Consider the following 20,632-nt stretch of genomic DNA (forward strand, 5'->3'; position numbering starts at 1 on the left):
GGCTTGCAATGAGTTTTCACGCTGCGTGGTGAACAGTCGGACCGATGAGGCAGAGTGTCTGTGTGATCCTGGGTACAGCACAGTGGACGGCCTGCCCTGTCAGAGCACCTGCACTCTGCAGCCAGACTACTGTCTGAATGGAGGCCAGTGTGAAATAATCCCCGGGCACGGAGCCACCTGCAGGTACACAAAAGCTGACGAATGAGGAAAGACCCAAATGATGACTCAGCCTTTGTAGAGGCTTTCATTTAAAGTGAAGGTGTACCTACTTTACCTATCACTGTTACAGTCTAAAGTAGACTCCAGGAGGCCATGACTGTTCATTCATTGTAGTATCACAAACATACAAAGACTTTTTACTTTAACCCTGTCTTGACAATGTCTTAATACATTTGCATTCACAAGCAGGGACTGGATTGAAATACTTCATTTGGTGGTGCATTCAAGGACACTTGAGATTTAAGAGCTGACTGCTTCAAACTTTGCTGTAATCAAGCCAAACAAATATTGATGCTTGGAGAAATCCTGTGTTTCTATTAGTTTTTATTTTAAAAAAACAGCTCACTAGTCCCCTCAAATATATCGACTCAGTAAATGGCCCTAAAAATTACATTTCTGATCCAACCAATGAAATCACATTTGTGTACACCACATCATTTCAACACGTTCTTACATTTCTATTTTTTTCCCTGTACATTCTCTGCATTTCTGCCGTGCCTTGTAATCAATGTGAAATCTTTTATCTCATAGCACACACCAGGAGCCTTTTCAATTAACTAAGCTTTGATTTTTTCTTGTATGTTTTTTAGATGCCCTGTAGGTACATACTGGCACTACCATGGAGACACACTGCAGCGAGATGGTGTCAATGCCAGTAGACCCTTCGCTTATTGTAACCTGCCTCGTGGGAAGTCTCTGCCTTGTTTGTTCCATCATTTGCCTTTTGATATTCATTACAAGAATGTATAAAGCCCAAAAAGACTTTAACTTTGGTGTAAGTACGAGCAGTTTTATCTTCTACATTTTGGAAGCATTTTTTTTTAAAGGTGTTGCTTTGTTTTAGTGATTTATGATGATTTGTATTCTAAGCATCTTCATTTACCAACCTCATCTCCTTTACATTGTAGGAACACCCTTTCACCTTATTGCCTTTGAGAATACTATGAGGGTGAACCCAGTATTTGAGAATGATGATGGTGCCTTAAGCCAAGTTTCCACATATCCATGTTCTTCAAGTTCTGCTTCTTCCCAATCCCAACAGTCTGAGCAGGAACATTTTGCCACTATTGAAAATATACATCTGAGTATTGAGGTACAGAGTGCTGCATAGGAACATGACTAAACCACTAACCTGAACCTTTATCCACAGTCGTAAACTAATACGCTCCAACAACTCTCTGCAAATGATCTTCCAGTTTTCTTTGCAGCAAAGTTTGTTGCTCTCATCCTCCACATGTCTTAAGTATCTTTAGTATTGTTAAGTGTCTTAAGTGTTCATTGTAGTTATTTATGCTATTGTAGATCATTGTCCTCTGATACCTTCTAATTGCTCAGAGGTCAATTGAGACATTTTAAAGTACACAGGATGTATTACTTTAAAAAAGTTTTGTCCCAAGTCTAACAACACTGCATAGTTTTAACAATCAATTCCATATAAGCAGCTGTAAGCATAATGCTCTGTAATAGATCTTCTTTCTGGCAGACCCTTGTATTGCTTGTACTCACATTGCATCTGCGCATCTGGTTCAAGTGCCTCTGGTTCTTTAATATATTAATGAGGCATAAAGTAACAGTGTCCTCCTCTCTGTCTCCACAGATCCCAGACAACTCTACACAACAAGATCGAAAAGTTAGTCTCAGAAATGTGGACTTCCATCACTGTATACCACACACAGAGGGGGCACTATTAAAGAAAACACAAGATGGTGTTTAAAACTAATGTGTGAAATGGTGCTGGCTGGGGCAGAAGAGAAAGCATTGAATATGCATTTTATCTAGGAAAGTGTAGCAAAGTGTCGCTGACATTTATGACTTATACAAAATATTTTTTACAGATCTGTGGCTATGGTGTGTATATAGGTAAAACATACCTGTTTTAGCCCTCGCTGATTTTTCAATGATGAACCAATCACAGTTGACTTTTGAGCACCTTAACATGACATTTCGCATGAGCCTATATTTACTTTGTACTGATTTCCACATCTGATTTCTAAGCACTGACCATTGCTTCTGCAATGAAAACCCCTCTCTTTAGTCTAATGTTCCTTCTATGAGAAATAATCCCAGTTTTAAGTCCATTGTGGTCATTTCATCTGAAGTTGGCTCTTTTCATTCTTTCATTCTTTCTTCTGCAGGCGTGTCGTCCCGCCAACTGAATACAGGACTTGCGGTTTTTAAGGGCAGCCGATAATGATTGTTGTGAAGTCACGGATGTTTGATGACACCTTGAAGCAGTGGACACGGTGACAAGCACAGAGCAAAGACTGATGTTACTATTTAACTGTATGTGGAGGAGTGGAACAGTAGAGCAGTTAAATGGTGATAAAAGTGTTGACATTAATTGTTCATAGAGATGAGTGTCTCGTTAGACAGAAAGCTATGGATATTAAGGAATAGTTCTGTTTTTTTGAAGTGGGGTTGCATGAGGCACTTATTAATAGAGTATTACATAAGTAGATAGCAGCCTGCTTGGGGAAGCCAGTCAAAGTTAAGGGAGTTGAGGTTTGTCCTGCTGCAGATGGAGTCAAGAGAAACGTGTCTTTAAGACATTATACTGGCTTCTCCAAACATAACTGTACAGACTGTCATCAGCTGTGTAGTACACTGACTACTGATAAGAACCTCATACAACCCCACTTTAAAAACGTAACTGTCCCTTTAAGGTGGACTTAGGTTGACTTAAAGTGGAACCTATTTTTTATTCTATATATTGAATGATAGGAACATTTCCTGTATAGGGCTGGCAAGGTTGTTCTTTCCTCACAATGAGGTATTTATTATTTACAGACTGATACACATGGTGGTATCTAAAACTTAGACTTTAAAATGTTGTTTATTTTAATGCTATTCTGAACCACTGTTGTGTCCCAAAAACAGAATGAATGTATGAGCTGGTGGGTCATGTTGCTGGGTGCTGAGCTGTGCTTCCATCAGTATGCCCAACTCAACACCTCGCCCCGCCAATCATTTCACATTTATTTTTACACATTTTGCGTTTACAGGCAAAGAATAAAATGGGTTTTTTTGCATCAAAAATATGAAGTTTGGTTTGTTTTGACTGCATTAAGATGATCATATCTGTCCAGTAGAGCAGCTGTGATGAATGAAAATATTTTATGACGGACTGAGATGACAATCTACAATTTGTTGATGTGAATAAACTCAAAGAGTAAAAACAAACCTAAAGCATGAAGCAAAATATGCACTGAAGGGGCCTAAAATCACTAAGGTGTCTGATTGAAACAAAGGTCTACTTTTTGTATTTTTAGGGTTTTTGTTTGAGGTTATAATTTAGGGCATTTTTGCCTTTATTGATAGGACAGCTGTGAAGAGACAGGAAACATGGGGAGTAGAGAGTGGGGGAAGACTTGCAGCAAATGGTCGTGGCCAGAGTTGAACCGACAACCTCTGCAACGAGGACTATAGCCTCTGTATGTGGGGCGCTTATACTGCTGCGCCACTTTATTTAAGGTTTTATAAGAAGCTATTTATATCTGCTCCTTTGTGTTACTCTAAAAGAGAACAAAGGAGATTCTTAAGTCCATTTTAATCCAGGTGATCACTTAATGGGGACATGCCTCAGATCAATGGTGACATAAGCACTACATTAACTTTCATTGTTTAATTAATCTAAGATCTAATCCTGTTAGATGCATTTACCTTTCAAACGTTTGATCCATTTACAGAGCATTGTCCCTGAGCGCCTCTCTGTTGATATGAACTGCTCTCATGTGTCCATTATGTAGAGTAAAAAAAACAATCAAACACATGTGGGCATATGTTTATTGTCTACTGTATTCCAGTGTGAAGGCAAACATACATCAGATTTAAGAAGACACATTGAAAGTGCCAGTTTGCTAGAGTATCTGTCAGAGAATCCCTGTGAGTCTATATAGAAGTATTGTATGATTGCTAGAGGAGATGAATGAACTGGAGGAGTAAAGTGATCTGCCCATTAAAATATGACATGAACAAACACAGAACACACACACGCATTACATGATTGTCTGTAAAACAATTCCAAACCCACAAGACTGCAAACATGGAAACTTCTACATTTCCTTCTTGCATAACAATACAAAAATTAACTTAATGTTTTAAGAGTTTCAACAGATGATAGAGGTGTATTCACAGCAAGAAAAAACAGATGAAGAGAAAACAATTTAAAGATGGTAAAGGAGCTGGTAGTTATGTCAATCAATACATCTTTAAAAGAGTGTCATGAAACAAAAGAACAGTGATTTTATGTCTGTGTTTTCTTAATGTTCTGCACGAAAAAGAAAGTGACGTTTAGCCATCATAAAATCTTTACCCTGTTTGTGCCCTGTGTCAAAATAGATGTACAAATATAACTTCTCTACTTTTTTTAAATTGTATTATTAATATTCTTTTCAATTAAAAACAAAAGTTTCTTTAGTTCTTTAAGTTCATTAAGCAAAGTCCAAGAAGCTATGTGCATGTTTTATTGGTCTAATGAGATGTTAGTGATAAAAAATAATAAAGAAAGATAACTAGACAACAGTGAGCAAGACTTAAAGGTGACATATCACGCTTTTTTCATCAATATATATTGGTCTAAGAGGTCCCCAAAACATGTCTTTAAAGTTTATGCTCAAAAAAACACTTTGAAATCAGATTTTGGTCTGCCTGAAAAACCCTCTTCTTCAGTCCTCCTCAGAACACTCTGTTTTCTCTCTGACCACGTCCCCTCCGGAAGTGGATGTGCCCTCGGCTCTCCAGCACGTTGATCTAATGTTTACATGTTGGCTGAATATACACGGCTGCTCAGAGATCGCGTTACTTCAACCCTCTGAATCTGATCCAGAATCTGATCCTGATGGAGAGGCGCCTGTAGCAGGACCTTTCTGAAGGATTGGTCACAGATTTAGTGCTTCTTGTTGTTGTATTTGTCAGTATGTAGACGTGTGTCTTGGTACACAGCTGCAGCTACGACATGTAGCTATGTAGCTATGCTAACCAGCGCTAGCACTTATCCATGATAAATAAAAATCATCCACTAGATCTTCAAATCTGCAGACGTGGGGAGTAAAACCGACCTTTGTGTTTATTAAGACAGCCTACAACTAGCATGCCTCCCTCCTAAGCTCCTTGTTAGCACACATTTGTGCAGGTAATGAAAAACGGAGGGGGGATTCAGTATTATTTTATACAGTCTATGGGCTGAACAAGCTCCGAGCTCTGACTCCGTGACAGACCGGATATTGTTGTTACGTAACAAAAACACGGAAGTCTGAAACGGCTCATTTCACACACATTTACAGAAAGGTGGAGAAATCAGAACAGAGGCAGAATGGATTTTTTTCATTCTCGGGGGGTTTGTTGACATGCCAGGGACACATATTTCAGGTAAGAAACCATTAAAAGTCAATTTTGCATGATATGTCACCTTTAAAGATATGATTGCTTCATTAAGTATCCCTTCATATTTTCTTTCAGTCTAATTCATTGTCCCTATTAAAAACCATTAAGTTTTAAAGGTAAGAGATAGAACGGCTAGGCAGTAGTTAAGACTTCTGTGGTGCACTGTGGTTTTGTTGCAGTGTAAGGCCTCAGGGTGTCATTTCACATTCAAGAAAAGATTGAGGAAAAGACTGAACACAAATGCTATCACTACACCAATAAGGTGTTCCACTCCAAAATCCGGATATAAAAAGTTAAACAAATTACAGGAATGTAAAAAGGAGACGCCTCAGTGAAACACTGAGTAGCTACAGTAAGACTGTAAAGGGAGCATCTTTCTCTCCAGCCCACAAACTGCAGGTACACACTGCAGCTCACGAGCGTGCATGTTTGCGAGTCTGCGTATCAGTGTCATGTTTCAGGCTTTATCTCTCTGCTCTGGGTCACTTGAGGAGACTCTGAAGCATGGCGGTGGCGTGCGTGGGCCGGGCCTGCTTGTTCTCAATGGCCTTCTTGAGGTACTGGATTCCATCGCAGCGCTCCCAGATTTCTTCAAACTGTCTGGGCAGGATCTCGGCCCCTCGCTTCCTGGTCAGACCCGTCTCCTCCAGGCTCAGCTCGCACATCTCCATGTCATCTTTACCTGAGCGGTGGATTGATATGGAAACATTCAGGACACATATTTCTGCACCAGTATCTTGTTTACACACTACACTACATGTGTATGAAGCATGTAGTACTGAAAAACAATCGTGGTTGATATGGTATCATATATAAAAGTTTCATCCTATCTTTTGATACAAGTCTTTATATACTCTAAAGGGAATATTACGATTTGGCAAAAACTAGGCAAACTAAACTAGGTTTGAGAAATTCATGAATTTTATAGACATCAGATGGTATATTTTTTAGGGATATGCAGTCTAAACTAACTACTTGAGTAAATAAAATATGCACAGAATAATAAAAGAAGATAGAGTAAGTTGTATCCTGGATGTAAGCATTGTAAACCATTGTATTTTCTAGAGATGCTCTCTGTGTTGTAATGAGACCAAAAGCAAATCTGCTGACTCACCTGCAACCAACACAATAGGCCGTTTGTCAGGGTGAAGCTCCATCTGTCTGGCTATCCACGGCCCATCGAAATGGGCGTACCACCATCCTTTCTTTTTGTTCTGAGGGTCTTTGTACTGGTCGGCAGGTCGGATGAAAGGTATGCGGAAATATCGCTGCTGGCGGTTCATGGCCACTTCCTGCTGCTGGGTTGTCACTGGAGGAGCTGGGTTCTGCTCAGCTGCAGCCAGAGAGAGTGTGATTATTGAATATGTGTTTGTGTTAAACATGGGAAATGTTTGCTCCAACAAAGCATCTGTTGTGGTCTTTTGTCTGAAATAATGTCACCTGAAATCCCTCATGGTTTCGAGTTTTTTTTTGTAACAGCCGAGAAAAATGAGGCAGAAAAAAAAAAAGAATAAAGCTTTCAAAATTTACAAGATGAAAGAGAATGCAGAAAACACAGAAGTAAATATCACATGAAAATCCAGATAAAGCAGCTTTCAGCCTCTTATGAAATGGCCCTGCTTAGACCCCAGCTGCATCAGCGGAGGCCAAGAACAGGATCCAAATATAAGAGTCGGTACGCCTTTCAGGAGCCATCATATCAAAAGAGAAAGGGGGAGTAAATACAGTGAAAGTACAGGCAACAGAGGATCCACTGTTCTCTTTTCCATCATGTTGGATATTTGTTTTCAAGATGAAAAAGAGGGGAAATGAGGAGCACTGGTTTGCTTTCAAGCAGCAAAATAACATTTATGTGTGTGCCTGTGTTTGTGTGTGTGTGGCACAGAGCATGCTTGGTTGGGTTGTGAGATTATTAAAGCAGGGAGCTGTCATAAAAGCAGCTTTTGAATCCTGACAAAGCATATCTGGCAGTAATTTGCTAATTAGAATGAATATCTGAGAGCAGGACAGGGGGTGGTTACATTTTTAGGTCCTTGGTGTTTTGTCAGGTAAATGCATGTTAGGAAACACTGGCAGGTTGTTAATTTCTGCTGACAGCTAGGGAAAAAAGGGGGGAAAGCAACCTGTGCAGTAGTGCTCCTGGTCAGAATTGAGCTCTTATGGGATGTTATTTGGAGCAAGGGGATAATTGGGGGAGAATATTTCTCTTCTCACCATAGTCAGTGACAGATTTAGGAGCCCTTTGATCGGTCCCGTCATCAGTACGTTTCTTGTTCTTGGACTTCCATGCGTGATAAACCTTCAGGCGACGGTGGAACTCCTCTCTGCAGGCTGCCAGCAGCTCGATGTCTGTGCATAAAAAACAACACCAGTGAGAACTGAAAAATATAAAACATGGTTTGACTTTCATTTTACTTAAAGCTCCTGTGAGGGGATTTCAGCTGGGTGAAAAACAGACTGTAATTATTATTATGTTGTCTCTATATAAGCTACAGAAGCATATAAGAACATTCACATAAAGACTATTTCTCTAGGTTGTGTGTCTGACACCCCTGATGGGTGTAAGGGGGGTAGGTGTCAGTCGAAATGATTAAATGTATGCAAGATTTTTGATGAGTCATATATTTGCAGAGTTAAAGTAAAGGTCGGATGAAATGTTAAAAATCACGATTAACAAATGAAGAACAAAATCAGTGAAGAAGTAGGTGGAGGAGAAACAATCAACATAAGCTGAAAGTTCCTCACAGGAGCTTTAAAGATACTGTTTACACCAGAGGTTCCCTGGGGGGGTCGCGAGACACAAATGTGGGGTTGTGAGATGTCTTGCAGATTGTTTTTTTTTCTAAAAATAGTAGATTTTACCCATTTTAGTAAAGAATATTAACAAAAAAAGTAGCTAACCTTGAAATAAAACCTTGAAATTAGAAAATGTAATGAGTTTTCTGCCTTTTTTTGCCAGATCACTCCTAAGTTTAGGGTTAGTGAACAGTTAATTATCAAAAGCATCAGTGGCAGTAGGTTTATTCATAAAGGCACAGGAAACACAGCCACATGTTCATATAGCTAGGGTCATTTTCTGCAAACCAGCTAAATGAAGCCACATCAAATCACTTTGAGGAACAGTGGGGCTCACGAGTCTTTGGCACCTATATTTTGGGGGTCACGGGCTGAAACGTTAAGGAACCCTGGATTACACCACTATTATGAATACAATATAAAGGACATCAAGCTTAATGTATTTGAGAGAGGTTCGCAAAATGTAAAATTTGACGAACTTGTCCTTTAGTTTCAATCTGAACGCAGTATAATGATGAGTTCAGGGGCTCGTGCTGTGTTTTCTTTTAACCATAAAACAAAATGAAAACATTCAAAACACGCAGAGCTTCTTGTAAACATACGCTTACAATCAGTTATACCACACACTCAGCTTTTCTGGTATCACCGCCAGCGCAACTGAAGCCACTGGGTTCCACAAATTAACCAGATGTCTTTGGATTCCCACTGGGGATATCAGAGTTCCTCTCACTCATCAGAGTTCTGTACACAGTCGCAATTATAGAAGAGCAGAAAGGCATCTGCTTCTCATGACGACTGAGGAGAGGGCTGGCCTGGAATAACTGGGAAGGGCAGAAGTCTGGCACCCTTTAAAATGGAGATAATTTCCTCTTCCCACCATTAAAATGCATGTTGATGAGCTGGAGCAGCTGTGGGAACATCCTCTGACTGGTCTCTTGACTTATCGGGCAAAATGTACTGTGTCCACACTCAGTACAGCTGCAGGCTAGGCTTTTAAACTTCAGTTTCTAGCCTTGCTGTACGACAAAAGTGGCACATGCTTTCTAGGTACTAGAGCAGCCTGAAAGTGTGCATACATTTGAAATATTTTGCAAGATTTTCACAAAAACCTAGACCACCTGATATTCTTGATACTGGGTCAGTACACACACACTCTGTTAACTTGATAAAAGTGGCATCATGCTGAACATGAGCGTGTTTTCTCACCACAGGAAGTGTTGATGACATCTCGCAGCTCAGCATACTTCCACTTGCTGAGGTCGTACTTTTTCCCACCAGCAGCAGCTTTGGTTGCCTGCACCTGAGGACCTCTGTAGCAAAGGAACAGATGAGCGTGCGAGAGAGAGAGAGAAAACAGGGTGAGTGTGTAGACGGGTTTAACTGAGTACAACTCTGCTGGATCTGGGATTTGTGGGTAGATGTGCTGTGCAATTAAATGTCAAGATACATAAATCTGTTAATTAAACAGAACTTAGATTTCTGTCCTCTGTAAAAGAAGAAAGAAGATCCTTTACTTCTTTTAAAGCCCCACCCATCATTTTCTCAGCTGATTTCATTCACATCAGAAGCAGCTCAGCAGGGGAGCTGATGAGCAGAATTCATCTGTTTTCTTGCAGTCTTCAACTCCATAAAAACGCAGAGATCTTCTGATGTTACAACCTTCTAGATAACAGCGTACATCCACCATGTGTTATTTTACAGCCTTATTTTAAAATAAAGGAGAAACAACACAGCATTTGAGTTTATAAATCAAACTGATAGTGCAGTTTCAGCTGCTTAAAAGTCTGCTGCAGGAAGTCTGAGCTCATGTCAGGCGTGCCTCTAGGTTCCCTGCTGCGTCGGGGCTGCTAATGCTATAATACGCAGGACTTAGCTCCTCTATTTACAGTCGGCATTGCTCCTAATGTTTCAGAGCAGAGGATTACTGATATACGAATCATTAGCCAGATTACCATTACCATTTATAATTCATACTGGCTGGAAAGATGAAACTGATTTGGGATCATCGTCAATCCAGCCGAGACATGAGCCAGTGGGTGCTGGTCATGAACAAGGACAGGGTGCTGCAGCCAGAGAGAAAAGGAGTGGAAGTGTAGCTTTTTTTCTTTCAGGGCTCTTTTGGCAGAGTGTGAACAGGAAATGGATGGTAGATTAATGATGGAGGTGGTCCTGTAGCTACTACGCCAGCAATGCCAGCCAGAGTGTTTGCTGATACGGCACTCATGCCTTCATGTGCTCGGAGCTCTGAGGCTCTGAGGCTCTGTGGCGTGCACATGTCACACACCAGAGATTTGGACTTTCTCTCTTGCAACTGATCTCCTTTCGGTTTCCAGCAATCACCTGACCCACAGGGATTGTAGGAGACATGCAACGTGGCAGCAGGATGCTGGAGTCAATACTGACAGGATAATAGGATATTAGATCAGATGTAATTTAGAGCTCAATAGACCTGAATATAAGGTGTCAACAGGCTTTTGCTTGGTTTTCAACACTTGTGTGAGGTTATGGACAGTTAGTGTAAGTTATACTGCCAAACTCAGAAGAAGACATGGGTGAGTAACAGAGGGAGCCATGATATAAATAACAATACATTTGGGTGAGGATTGCAAAGCATAGAGTAATCTGTATCTGTACCAACTGTCTACTGGGACACAAACGTTAACTCTGAGCTCACTATCACACTTGAATAAATAACTTAATTAGCCAGGAGTAAGGAAATGCTGACAGCTAACAGAAGATAATTAAATGCCACTGATATCATTAATGTCATTATAAGGTTAAGGTTTAGGTTAAGGTTTAAGCTAAGGGTATAGGAGGCTAAGGAAGTTAGGGTGAGTACAAATTGTCCTTATCACCACACACTAACAAAGCTGTTGTAAGCAGTGCATCTATTCAGAGGACATGAACACGTCAGATAAAACTCCACGTAGAAGTGAGGGGACTCACGTAGATTTTCTTGCACCAGCACTGCAAAGAATACAGACGTTAGTCGCTCATGCAGAGCCAATCAAAAACAAAGAAACAAAAGATCACACACTGCACATTCGAATCAACGCTGGTTCATGATTTGCCATCTTACTTTCAGAGAAACTCATGATCGCTCATAGATATCCTTTAATTTGCTTATTGTGTGATTGGTGATTCATAAATCAAAATAAATCAAGCATAGATAAGAGATAGATCAAGCATAAAATTTCATTGTTGATCTCTTTTAGTACGATGATTTTGAAGTTGGCTTTGCATTGCTGGTATAATCCTGAGTTTAATCAAAGGAGCTCAGACATTAAGGTCTTTGACAGAGATTAGAACAGATTGTAAGAGAGGGAGGGACGGAGGAAGGGAGGGGGTGATGGTTATTAATGGTAGGTTCACTTGTACATGGGCGGGTACAGAAACCTGTGCTGATATCTTACATGCGTCTGGCTGAGGATGAAGAGATAGGAAGATCTGAAACAGAGTCATCTCTGGGAGAAAACACAGCAACAGGAAAAAAATCTGGTTACACATGTTTGTACGCTGAGGTCAAGTTCTCATGAATTATGGTTCACACTGCTCGTCAACTGTGAAGAAGTAGTATATGTGTGTCGCTCTCATGTTTCCATTACCTGCGCAGGCTGGCATCCATCTGCCCCTCCTCTGTGATGAGCTCTGCCTCGCTCTGAGCGATCCTCATGGCCAACTCTCTGTCTCGTCTCTCCTGCTCCAGGATGGCAGAGCGCTGGACCTGCTCCTCGCGCTCCAGAGCCAGCTCGACCTCCAACTCTGCCTGTAAACACAATGAAAACACTTCTTCTCTTAATGTGCTGTAATACAATCTACAAAAACAACTGGATCCTGTCTGAATAACAATGCTGCTGTGTGGACCAAAACCCTTTATAGCAATAAGATCTCCTCAGTGTGGCCAAGCCTGCTTAGACCTAGTAAACAAAGTGGATGGGCTGCTAAATGAGCTTTGCTGTGTATCAGTCTGGAGACAGGTGGGAAATCACAAACACAAATGTAACAATCAGAAGAGACACTTATTACAGTTTTGACCCTGATTTAAACTTGTGTTTTTAATTCTTGCAGAAAACAAAAATATCTCTCACTGACACAATCAGAGGACTTACATAAAAATAGATTAATTAAAATCTATCTTTATACAAGCCATACCATTTCCTATCTCTTTATGGGAAGCCACTAATGAAGTCCACAAAGGGTACTTTTCTCAAAGGAGCTTTAAATATGAATTGCCTCCAGTTAAGAATCCATTATTCATACCCAAGGCTTGCCCAATCAGCAGCTGTGAAACGTGTCCGGGGTTAAGCATGAGACCCAACACTGCAAATAGTGATGACGTCAGAATGAATGTTAAGCTGCTTTGTGTTGTAGTTTGTGCAACAGAGTTTTAAAGACACCTGTTTATTTGGCTGAAATGGCTTGATTGTAAAGATTTACAAGCTCTATAGCAGGTATTTAAAGCTGAATCTGAAAATCTGTCTCTCCAAGCTGATTTGACCACATTTTCAAAAAAGAAGTCTAATTAATTATTGACAGACTGAGCAAACAAATATGTTTCTAGCCCATCATGAAGGCAGCACAAGATTTTGTTTCGTACAAGACATGGAAATAGTCTAAGAGAGTTGCACACATTAAGAAATATTTAAGTACTTGGCGTGAGAGGACTTTTACAGTAGAAATGTCTTATCAAGTGGCATTGCCCTCCACAGAGCTGAGGAGCAGATGTTGTAGAGGAAATAGAGTTAGATTGAAAGGGTTAACGAAGTGCTAGACTAACCTTTGGCTCAGCTGAAATAGCAAAGAACACAGAACAAAATGCATTCGCACTCACATCAGACACCCTCAGAAAGTCTTCTGCTGCAGCTTTCAGGCTTCAAGCTGCAGATAAACAAACTCTGCAGAGAGTCTCCTGAGACATGTGGCCTATGACAGCGTTGTGTCAACCGCCTGGCTACTGGGAGAGAATTGACGGTTGCAAATATCCAACTGTCCACTGAATAAAATGGATGAAGATGTACAGACGCTGTGATGTGTGTGTAAGAGATGCATAAATGGATGGTTAGGAGAGGTAAGACATAAATATGAGTGAGTGAAACAGACAGCGATGGATAAAGGTGAAAAAGAGCAAAATAAGTGATAACAAAACACAGGACAGTGCACTGAAGGATGAATAAGTTAAGAGGGAGAAACTTAGTGAGAAGTGGAATCATCAATGAAGAGACATCCTGGGGGCGACCCTCTGTAGATCTGATCAATGTGATCTACAGATCAATGTGAACACATTTTTCACACATAAGTCAGAGGCAGGAGAGTCTGCCACTGAGAAGAAAGAAACATCCAGTGATGAAGGATTTTTTTCCCTATTCATTGACAACAAATCATGCAAAGCTGATACTGCATACTGTGAGCTACTGAATCCCCTTGTAATGTCGTTATGCAGCTATACGAAAATCAGCCTCAAGATGCATACAATTTGGGGACACTGAAGTTGTGATTAAGGCTGTTGCAAGCAGAAAATGTTAGAAAATGTTGACGGCATGTGTAATTACTTATGGGACACATACACATGTATTCATTGCTCTCTTTCTCTCTCTTATTCTCCTCTATCCCTCTTTCTAACCCCAACTTGGTCGAGGCAGATGTCTGTCTGACATGAGTCTGGTTCTGCTGGAGGTTTCTGCCTGTTAAAAGGATGTTTTTCCTCGCTGCTGTAACTTGCTAAATACTGTGAGGTGCTCTGCCTATGGTGTATTAAGATAAAATGAGATAAGACTGTAACCTTTCTTGATGTTGGGTCTTTGTTAATAATTTAACTTAAGAGTATGGTCTAGACCTGCTGTTTGTAAAAGCATCTTGAGATAACGTTTGTGGTGATTTAGTGCTATATAAATATACATTGATTGATTTACTCTCATCTCTGACTGATCACTCATCACAACATACTTCATAGTAGCTCCTAAATTAATTTATTTTAGTCAATGACTTTCAGTCTAAAGTCTATATGTTTCCTCTAACACCCCCAACTTGTGATTTGTTTGTTGTATTTTAGGCTACAACTAAAGATTTAGATCCTATATTGCAGTCAACTAGTATTGAATAAAAGTCATAATATATCGTTTAATTCTGTCTTTTTAAAAAGGTTAAAAGTTGGACAAAGTTGTTTGGGGTACAGTCCAAGTCAAAATCTGATAAAGGTGTGATGAAACAGGAAATAGTCACACAAAAAAGAACATAATAACCCCCCCCAAAAAATGGTCCAGTTTCAAACCCAGATTATTGCTCAGTTTGTTTTTTGTGTTTAACCTTGATATAAGGAGAAAACAATACAGTAGCAGTAGAGCGCATTATGCCGTAGAAAATGATCCAATGAGGATCCCGCTGAGTTAGGATTAGGATTAAGATATTCATCTTGCTTAAATGTAATTAAAATGGCAGGGCATAAGCACTGAGTCACTGCTGGGCTTTGTGGGTCAGTTATCTCGCTGAGCACATAAAACCACAGAGAAACTGTAGTTAGACATGTGTTGATAAATGGTTGCACCTTAAAAGTAGTAACATTTTGGTAGAGAGTTTAAACATATTGAACAGTGTTTTCATCCTGATATTCAAACTACTTCATTTATGGAAATGTTTTTGTTCCTTTTCTTGGGGAACTCTTTAATTCCTGCCTGGCTGCTATTTGTTTTACGCAGCAGACGATAACATCAGAGGCAGGTCTATACCTGTATAACCTTCTCTTCCTTCTCCCTCTTTTTTCTATCCTCCTCGTCCTGCTTCCTCTTCAGCTCCATCTCTGATTTCCTGAAATGTTAAAGGAAAATAACTTTACTGAAACTGAAACAACTTCCGGTTTCAAACTTTTGACATGGCACCTGGTCACATTTCTACAAACAACTCCCTCTGGCCATTACTCACAGCCTTCTATCCTCTTCCTCCTGTTTACGTCGTTGCTCTTCTTTATCTCTCCTCTTCCTCTCTTTGTCCATCTCCTCCTCGATGTGTTTCAGCCTCTCGCTTTCTTCCTGCTCCTGCTTTTTCTTCTGCATTGAAGAGAGCAGCTGCTCGGAGCGTTTCACCAGTCCCTTGTACTCGGTGTCGATCGCTTTATAGGTCATCACTGTAGTCTGGGGGCAGAGGGAACATCAGAATGCAGGTAAGGCTCACAAAGTACTCTGTTTTACTTTTTCCAACTGTGTTATTACCACTCTTCTTGTGCAATTCATTCTCAGCTTTAAGCCTCTGCTGCACCAAAGCTGTTGGTTAAAAGCACTGCTGGGACTTTGTAGACGCAGCAGTGCTTGTTGTTTTGTTGTTCATTTTTTTCTCAGCTTTTCTCTTTATACAGTTATTGTTCTTCTTCTATATAATTCGGCATTTTATTTCCTCCCTTTCTTTCTCTTTTTCTAGATTTTATCTCAGGTTACTCTCCTTTTTAACTGCCCTTTTCCTACTCATTGCTTTTCCCTCTTCTCTCCTCTATCAATGAGGTATCTCTTCCCTGTCTTTACAAAAAAAACAGGCCTACACATTCAAGGAAAACCATCCTCCCACTCAACTGATGAGGTTAACTTAACATAGGTGTACAACCTCTGCTGATGATGACCCTGATTGGGACTTAAGTTAGCCCCAACATGTCCGCTGTTTTGAATGTTTCGTGCCACGTAAAATAAGGCATTTAAACTGCACACTAATCTTACAGTGTGTGTCTTGTGTTGTCTTTTGAAAGACAGTTGAAGTTTGTATTTTTGATTGGATCTAAGTTTTATCAGTGCAATTATCCCCTTGAGATACTGTAAATAAAACCATGGGTTGCTTTGAACACCAATTCTTTAAGATTTGCATTAATAATACAATCTGATGAGATTCCCTCAGCATGGCTAATAAGCTTTTCCAAATGTATTGCCATAAAACTTTGCCCTCTGCCGTTTTCTTATGAGGAGAGGCAACATTTTGCACTTTTTACCCTAACCTCTGTCACATACAGTATGTACTCCTGAATATTGTGTTCCAGTGGGACAAGGGAGGACATCTTCCCTGGATGAGTGAGTGTAGGTCAGGAGATAAGTCCAGTGAAGCAGGTTATGGCACTAAACATACACTGGGATTGCCACAGTGTAATGGTTACAGAACGATCACAGACTAAGCAACAGAAACCAATGCTAGGTTCACAGGTTTTGCATTTATATCAACGCTATGTGCAGACAGATGGATGTGCAGACATATTTGCTGCTCTTGTTTTTAAAATGTTTTCTCCTTCTTAAGCCTCAGATATTTTTATTCATCCTGTTACATGCTGTTCTTCCAGGTTTACCTGTTGCATGTTATATACATCAATGCTCATGAAGATTTTTTGACTACAGGGCTGGTGGGAAAAATTCTGGATAAGGTTGTGCTGAAAATGTTAGTTCAGTCAGACAACTCACGTTTATTTAAGATAAAGTTTATTGCAGCATACAGTATTGTGTTTGGTGTATGGGCTCCGAACCTCATTACTCCTCGTAGATTATTTAAATGCAGACATTTAGGAGTAATGAGATAGGACTAACCCCCCTCGGAGCCCGCAGGTGGATGCCGGGGAGGAGGTGGGTACAAAGTTTGCACACAGCACTGAGCAGGACAGCAGGAGCACTGGCAAAGCAGAGGCAGAGACAGGTAGACTTGCAACTTAAATAGACCGCAAAATGAGGATGTTGAGATCAGCTGATAGATAGGTGATGACGTGTCAGTATGAATGAGCGCAGCTCGAGTTGTCTGCCTGAACTAGCTTGCAGGCTGCGCTCCATTTGTTGGCACTGACTAATCCAGTCCAACCAGAAAATTTCAATAGTTTTGTGCATGTGTGAACACAGCACCTGACACATCACAGACTCCTGTTATCATGGCACACTTTCCCATGAGGTAACCAGGAGAACGACTGACTGACACTGCGCCTGCCACTTGAACACAACAGCCACGACGCTCAATTCCCCATTTTACTTGACATACAATCAACACAGAGAGAAGAGGTCACCAGATTGTGAAGATTCATTAAAGTGAGCCTCTAACAGTGACACAGGGAGGTGGGATGACAAGGTCTCGTCCCTGACGTGCTGAGATCTGAATGACAGCCATTGGCATCTCATGCATTATTTAAAAGAAGATATAACACCAGGGCGATTTCTAAGCACTCAGAACGCCATGAGAGTCCACAATGGGGATGCTAATACCTAACAGGGAGACAAAAAGGAGATAGAGGCTGATTGGCAGGGTCAGAAGTCACAGGAGCATCATGGTCAACGGGGATACCTTGAGGAGCCTATTTGCATACCTGTTGATTGCATACAGGTGATGCCAGCATACAGTGCCAGAAAAATAAAGGGTAAGTTTGTAAATTTGGCGCCCAGATGTCTTTTGGAAGTGTTGGTGATGATTTTCTGTACCCTAAGGGTCCAATAAAACAAGTGCTTATTTGCACAGGGAGAGCTGAGTTTTCACAAAGCACGTTGGATTATTTCGCCTCACTTAATTAGTTTATCTGAGAGGACAGAATTTTTTTTCTTCACCTAGCTCTTCTCTTTATCCAAGGGTGATTGGAAATATTGATTCTGAGAGGACGAAAGAGAAAAGGGCACAACAGCTTGAGAAAGAGCACAGCGAATGACAGGGTAAAACTGGCAGTGGCAGGGAGCTACGTGTGCAAACGGAGAGGAGAAACATGTAAATCTGAGGCTGGCATGTTTAAAAGATGATCAGAGCTCTGAAACATTTCCTCAGATACACACAGAACGGAGAAAACATTTTAGAGATGCTCTCTTGCTCACACTGTTTAACTCAGAGCACCTGAAAAACTGATGGCATGAGCAACTTTCCAATCAATAGAGATATAATGCTATAGTCAGTTTTCAGTATGACAGAGGTAAGCACAGCCAGACCTGATGACTCACCTTTATCTTTGCTGACAAAGCATCTATGGCGGCAGCCAGCTCCTGAACCTTTTTGGCCATATCCGGCTTGCCCTCCTTCAGCCCGTTCACAACCTCATTAAACCGATCCATGTGCTTCTTCAGATTTCGAACCTTCACCATACCATCAATGCTGAGAAAGAGGAAAAACATAGACTTACAGATTCATGATCAATCAGCATATAAGGCAACCCTGATTAATGCATTTCATTTATCATGCAATTTACATTCTGAACAAATCTCAAAGTGCTACAGGACATATTAAAAGGGCAGTAAGAATAAAAACAGGGTTAAAAACAGACGGTAAAATGCAGACACTGTGGTTAAATTGATGATTGGTTAAAATTATTATAACACAGCCCTGCTTATCAGGAAATAGAAATGAAATTGATCCATAGTTTATTAGTTATAACGCGATTTGTCGCAGTTAAAAACGATGGCGATGGTGATGACAGCTGCGGTTTGGGGGGAAAGCCCAATCTCATTTATTCGTAATATACTCGAACACTCCGTCAGCATCTGCTTTGAAGACAAAGTAAGATTTTCTGTAACTATTAACTTTTTCAAGTGATTGCTTCCGACTCACTGTCTTTGGATGTCACACTCTGTGACACCTTTTTTCTTGGCTGCTTGACAGTTGTTTCATGTCTCTACTGCACTGATAACCACTATCTTAGAATTGGTATCACCTCAGCTGATGATTAACTTAGCCTACTTTTGCACCACTTTGTGACTATCACTTCATCTTTCATCCCCTGGCACTGTAATTATGAATGACAGCTGGCCTTAGTAAAGAGGGATACTCTCCAGATGAGAGAAGCTGTGCACTGTTTTAATGTATATTTGCATTTAAAGGTCTGAACCCTGAATATAAGACAGCTAAAGAAAAAAACTTTCATATTCAGGTCAATGTGGCTGTGGTAGTGGGGTGTTGTGCTTAGCTGCAGAAAAGAGAGGTGAGGGAGTGGCATGTCGGAGCAGCACCAGAGTTAAGTGGAACAGGTGATTCAGATCCTCTCTTCCATGAAGAAGCATGCTGGACCATAGACTTGCACACACACAGAGCCAGAGGAGAAGGGCTGTCCTGTATGCTGTACAGTATTTTGAGTTGGACTTCTGTAAAAGGTGGACCCTGAATCTTTTTTATGACGGGGAAAGTTGTTTATGTTGGTGAAATTGTGTGTGAGTGTGAGCAATAAAAAGGACCTTAAAACAACCCAAAAAGTGGGAGTGGTGTGTGCCTGTTGTGCTGAAGAAGAACCCAGTCATATGTTACAATTGTATACTGTATATGCCTCTCTTCTGATGCTGCAAAACATTTTTATGACCTTTTTGAACTCAGTTGCAAAGACACCTCAGGATGCAAAACCCTTGAATCTTATTTTTATTTTCCCTGCACCTCAACCCCCTTGACTATATCATGGTTAAAGGAGGTGTGGGTGTTTCTATACTGCTCTATATCTCACCATGTTGATTGTTGGTCATGTTAATTTCCCTGTATCACAAAAAATGGTTGGTATTTTAATCATACTTACAATGTACACTACAAGTCAAAAGTTTGGACACACCTTCTCATTCAATGTTTTGTTATCTATTTAAATTATTTTCAACATTGTAGATTAATACTGAAGACATCAAAACTATGAAAGAACATATATGGAATTATTTAATTAACAAAAAAGTGTTAAACAAACCAGAATATGTTTTATATTTTAGATTCTTTAAAGTAGCCTCCTTTTGCCTTGATGACAGCTTTGCACACTCTTGGTATTCTCTCAGTCTGCTTCATGAAGTGGTCTCCTGGAATGGTTTCTAATTAACATGAGCCTAGTCAAGAGTTCATTTGTAGAATGTCTTGCCTTCTTAATGTGTTTGAGACCATCAGTTGTGTTGTTCAGAGGTAGGGTTAGCACACAATGGATCGCTCTATTTGACTAATGTTGTAATCCAGATTATGGCAAAACCAGATTATTTCATAGTTTTGATGTCTTCAGTATTAATCTACAATGTTGAAAATAATTAAAATAAATAAAAACCATCGAATGAGAAGGTGTGTCCAAACTTTTGACTGGTAGTGTGCATACTTAAAAAGTATCTTCTGTATTTTTTTTTTCTTTTTGAAGCTGATATGAAAAATTGATATATCACTGTTCAAAATAACAGTCTCCATACTGAGCTACATCAAATAATCATGTTTGTCGTCTGGTATCAAAAGTGTCCTCTCCCATCCATACATACCCTGCCACTCACAGAGAAAATGTGATATGAAAAAACGATCTAGAAACCCATCATCT

General features: G+C 40.2%; 2 protein-coding genes across 3 annotated transcripts in view; both read right to left on the bottom strand.

Annotated features, from left to right (window-relative positions):
• LOC117806488 (unconventional myosin-VI-like) overlaps window positions 1–1,732 on the bottom strand; it is a 6,502-nt gene extending 4,770 nt beyond the window's left edge. The window contains 2 exon segments of the mRNA XM_034675441.1: window positions 21–177; window positions 1,726–1,732. Coding sequence (XP_034531332.1) covers window positions 21–177; window positions 1,726–1,732 — 164 coding nt within the window.
• A 2,252-nt stretch (window positions 1,733–3,984) lies between these two features.
• The window catches only part of LOC117805719 (unconventional myosin-VI-like), a 42,590-nt gene continuing 25,942 nt past the window's right edge, over window positions 3,985–20,632 (bottom strand). The window contains exons 26-34 of one of the 2 annotated variants that reach the window (XM_034674242.1): window positions 18,321–18,471; window positions 15,313–15,521; window positions 15,120–15,198; window positions 12,003–12,163; window positions 11,811–11,861; window positions 9,604–9,707; window positions 7,816–7,950; window positions 6,716–6,934; window positions 5,550–6,283 (exon numbers count right to left, since the gene is read on the bottom strand). In XM_034674242.1, coding sequence (XP_034530133.1) covers window positions 6,084–6,283; window positions 6,716–6,934; window positions 7,816–7,950; window positions 9,604–9,707; window positions 11,811–11,861; window positions 12,003–12,163; window positions 15,120–15,198; window positions 15,313–15,521; window positions 18,321–18,471 — 1,309 coding nt within the window. In that variant the 3' untranslated portion in view covers window positions 5,550–6,083. Of the gene's footprint in view, window positions 6,284–6,715; window positions 6,935–7,815; window positions 7,951–9,603; window positions 9,708–11,810; window positions 11,862–12,002; window positions 12,164–15,119; window positions 15,199–15,312; window positions 15,522–18,320; window positions 18,472–20,632 lie in introns of both variants that reach the window. The other variant, XM_034674243.1, reaches the window with a different exon arrangement.

Source organism: Notolabrus celidotus, chromosome 22 (genome assembly GCF_009762535.1).
Source record: "Notolabrus celidotus isolate fNotCel1 chromosome 22, fNotCel1.pri, whole genome shotgun sequence".
In the NCBI taxonomy this organism is placed as follows: Eukaryota; Metazoa; Chordata; class Actinopteri; order Labriformes; family Labridae; genus Notolabrus; species Notolabrus celidotus.